The following is a 3,997-nucleotide window of genomic DNA, read 5'->3' on the forward strand; positions in this document are numbered from 1 at the left end:
CAAGGCTCAACTATTACTTCCTTTCACTTTGTTTTATCTATCTTTACTCTTTATTACTATAGCAGACAAACAATTGGACCAAGAACATACTCACACCTACGGTGGCCTTTTGTTGATACATACCCCAAACCCCTCCACCCTAAGACGAACTGCCTCAATTCCTCCCTCAAAACACTTGAGATAATCCAACAACCTTGGAGCTCGCACCTCTGACTAGTGGACAACACCCTCAAGTATTCCCCAGCATAAATAAAGGACGGGGGGTGAAACTATGACAGGATACAGACACTGAATTGTTTTGGTATGGTAGCTCGACGCCGATTATGAGCTTGTGAGTAGGGACAAACAAACAAAAAAATATCAGTTGTCGGGTAGAATGCCATAGCAGCAGGTTTGTTGGGGGAGCAGGTGGATAGATGGATAGTGTTTAGGCTTTCGTTTTGTGTCGCAACATCGGTGGGATGTGCATGTGGGCGGAAGGTTTCGGTCTTGGTGGATGTGTAGGGGTTACTCGGACACTGGTTCCATAGGTGTGTTGCCGAGCAATTCCGAACACCGTGGGTGACAGATGTTTGTTGGAAAAATCGGAACACTGGTGGGTGGTATTCATATACAGCGGCATGGAATAGGAGGATAATCCATGAGGACGCCACGGGCGAACTGCGATCGGGTATCTCGAGTACAAGATATTTTGCAAAAAGAGCACTGTACAGTACAGTACACGCGCCATACTCATTGTGTTAGTCTAAGCCACATGTCAAACATCATCCGGCTTCTTGTCTGCCGGGCCCATATTTTATCTCCAAAAGCCCTGTCGCTCTCTCCCGGCTGCTTACTCCGGACAATCGTACCTATCACCTGTTCTGATTTCTTTCCTCACCACGCGGGTACAATAAAGTAATTATGTATTCCGCCACAGCCTGTGTCCCTTCTATGGTACCGGTGGGTGGCTGGGGATATTTGGGCTTCATTGTAGCCCATGAAGTTGTTCTATCTACAATGTACCCAACTCTCTCATTCCTACACCCCAATCACGTATATTGGAGAACTGGAAATGACACCTGATGCACAACCGAGGGCTAGGGGGCGGAAATATGGTACCGTATAATAGCATACCAAACAGGCCAAACCGGGGTCAGGGCGGGGGCTTAATGCTAAAATGCTTGAGAAATCAGCAACAAATTCTTTACTATCGACTTGGCAACAAACTAGATATATCATACCTCATATCACCATGGAAGTTCCGTATGGTATCCTATCTTAGGGATGGGGTGAGCTGAAACGGTGGGTTGTAGCAAGCGGGGAGGGTGCCTAGGCCGGAGGGAGTATGATAAAACGTTCCCCTTCCAAACCCACTGGACTCTTCATACTTCGCAATAACAAAATCGCCGCTTTCTTTTCCAAGGCAGCGGCGATTTATGAACTCTTCATGATCACCATCATTGGCTGCTTTGATAGCAACATCTTGACCGAGGTAAGCCGAGCAGTCGGACCCCTCCCCCAATTTCTTGATGGTGTAATCCCGTTGTGGTAGTGCAAGAGTTGTATACCGGGTTAGGGTAGACAGATGAGAATGTGGCGAGTCGACCACCTCCCTTCAGCTGAATAGAACCAACACTCATTTCTCCTTCGACACACTTCCTCCTCACAAAGTTTCCGCGTGCGCCGGATGTCGACCCTCCATCATTCTTCTCCACAATCTCCTTCATTGTCCTCCCGCCCTCCGCAATCCCTCTTCCCTCTAGAGGCGCGTCTCCCGTCATACCCTCACAGAAGCCGACCTTTGTCTCGGGTTTGGAAAACTGTAGACCATACCTTCGATTTTGCTGCCTTGGGGGGGCTTTCCACGCTCTAATCCTGTGCTGTATCATACCCTTTGGGGCATGTTTTCGACCAGGCGCATCTTGCTCGCTGCGTCGACACCGACTCCGGCCCTTGTGGTGGTACCCTCACGCTTGGTTGTGGGGACTCCTCCAGGTTAAGCATTTCAGCGAGCTCCATTTTCTTCCTTAATCGGGTCGACATCGCCACGGTGATGGCTTCCTTATCCTCGGGCTCTCTTCTGCTATTGGCAAAGGCAGGATTGCAGTCCACTCAGATCTGCAAGAATTTTCTTATCTCATATTTCCGTGCCTTCTCGACGACTTGTCTTTCGCAGGTGCCACAATAATTGGGAGAGGACGGTAACAAGGGGACGCTTTGTGGTGGCGTTGGCTTCGCATCGCATGGCACGGAATCCATCGCCCATGGGATTGGCACGAGTACCTGGATCCGGCTGTCCTCGACGATCCAGTGTTGGCTGGAAGGGTAGATACCATCAATTTTGCTGAATTCTTGGGGGCCGCTCGCTAAGATCAAAAGATATGACGGGACAGGTTAGCAGACTTGGCACACAGAACAGTCTGTGGTCTCCGGAAGGAGGCTCTTTCGAAACACTCCCGTACCCGAGCGCTCGAGTACTTGAGTACTGTAGACGTACAGTACTCCACTACCCGGTCCACCCGCCGCATCCCCATCAGCTTCCAAAGGCAGTTAAAGCTACACTGGTATTACCCAGCATAGGTAGCGCCTAGCCAAGATGAATCGCGCCCCATTCACCTCGCTCGCGGAACCAAGGATGTGTCGAGATATTTCCGGATGGCTCTGCCATTAAATATCGCAAGCATAAACCTCACATGTTTTACACCCGGACGGGTCCATTACGCCAATACCTGTGTACCACTCAACCTTCTCACACCATCATCGTGCCAAACGCAGGGAGGAGTTGAGATTTACCCGATCTCGCTAAACCGCTCTCTAATCGTCAGAACACCTTCACATTCGCCTTCTCCATGCATCAGACCTATCATATGTATCTTTTCCATCCTCGGGGGTGGCTAAAAATGATATAATACCCCCGGCAGCCTGATAATATACTGGTTAGACTATGCTCCTTTTCCTTTCCAGTGATCTGTGCTTTTAAATATGACACCACAAGTCATTGTGCTGATGGGTGCTAGCGCACAGTTTATCGTCGACAATAGTCTAATTTATGCCCTATACAATTAATTGGACCGGAGAGCCGATCATCAAATTATGTAAATCAGAGTGCATGTATCGCTGGGAGGAAAGAGAATAATTTACAACAGTGAAATCCGGTCAAAATCCATCATCTATAAGCGGGAAACGATGTGCGATTTAGGCCCAAGCACGGCGAAGCTATTGTGACACAAAAGGAGCAAAAACTAAAACTAAAATATAGACTCCACATTCTCATTACACATACACAAATAGCACATCCCTACTCATACGAACGCCCAGGGAGGCATATGCGTGGAAGGTTACCAGGTTTAATTGCGGGCGACGACTTCCAAGGAGGCTCCAGGGTAGATCTGGGAGGAGGGGAGAGACAGACAGCAATGTTCATGGGATTGGTGCTCGTCGCAGAGAGGGACATAGAGTCGGTTTAGGGGAGGGTTGGGTGGCTGGTGAGAATAGGAGCGTATCTACGAGTATGGGGGGGAGCCAGGTAGAGAATGTTGAGGATTATGGGAAAGACCTGGTATCGTTGGAGTGAAGCAGGGCTGGGGTTTGTGGATGTGCGTGTTCGTGACATCACAACTCTACAACAATAGCATGGCGATTCCCGGCAGCCCACAAAACTCTTGTTTCGCCGTCTTGGTCGGATATTTTGGAGTTGACGTCTTCGCGTTCCAATAGTAGCCCCCCCGCTCCATCTTGGCCATACCCGGCACTCTACGAGAACTGTGTGCTGTCGAATATTAGCGGGGACATCTCCCCGCCCAGCGCGCCCATAATTCCTCCATCATAGTAGCGCCCTTACTCGAGTAGTTAGTATAGGTGAATGTCTCTATGGGCGTTGGAGTTGCATGGCAGGGTTGGGAGGATCCATGCAGAAGGAATTGCATTCTTTTATTTCCCTTTCAATAGCCTCCGCCGTATCCGGGGAATATGATACAACAAGTCATTTCATCAACAACAACCACCTCTGACACCT

At 49.3% G+C, this 3,997-nt stretch overlaps 1 protein-coding gene; it reads right to left on the reverse strand.

The window, feature by feature from the left end:
* Positions 1–1,263: 1,263 nt before the first annotated feature.
* On the reverse strand, positions 1,264–2,596 carry GSTUM_00000910001 (uncharacterized protein). XM_052355757.1 has 1 exon: positions 1,264–2,596. The coding sequence occupies exon 1, from the start codon at positions 1,869–1,871 to the stop codon at positions 1,440–1,442; it is 432 nt and encodes a 143-aa protein (XP_052211725.1). The 5' UTR covers positions 1,872–2,596; the 3' UTR covers positions 1,264–1,439.
* Positions 2,597–3,997: the final 1,401 nt, after the last annotated feature.

The sequence above is a fragment of the Tuber melanosporum genome (genome assembly GCF_000151645.1).
Source record: "Tuber melanosporum whole genome shotgun sequence assembly, scaffold_231, strain Mel28".
NCBI classification, from domain to species: Eukaryota; Fungi; Ascomycota; class Pezizomycetes; order Pezizales; family Tuberaceae; genus Tuber; species Tuber melanosporum.

Coding starts and splice junctions, on each gene's coding strand:
- GSTUM_00000910001 (XM_052355757.1), bottom strand. CDS start 1,871: ATGATACAGCACAGGATTAGAGCGTGGAAAGCCCCCCCAAGGCAGCAA.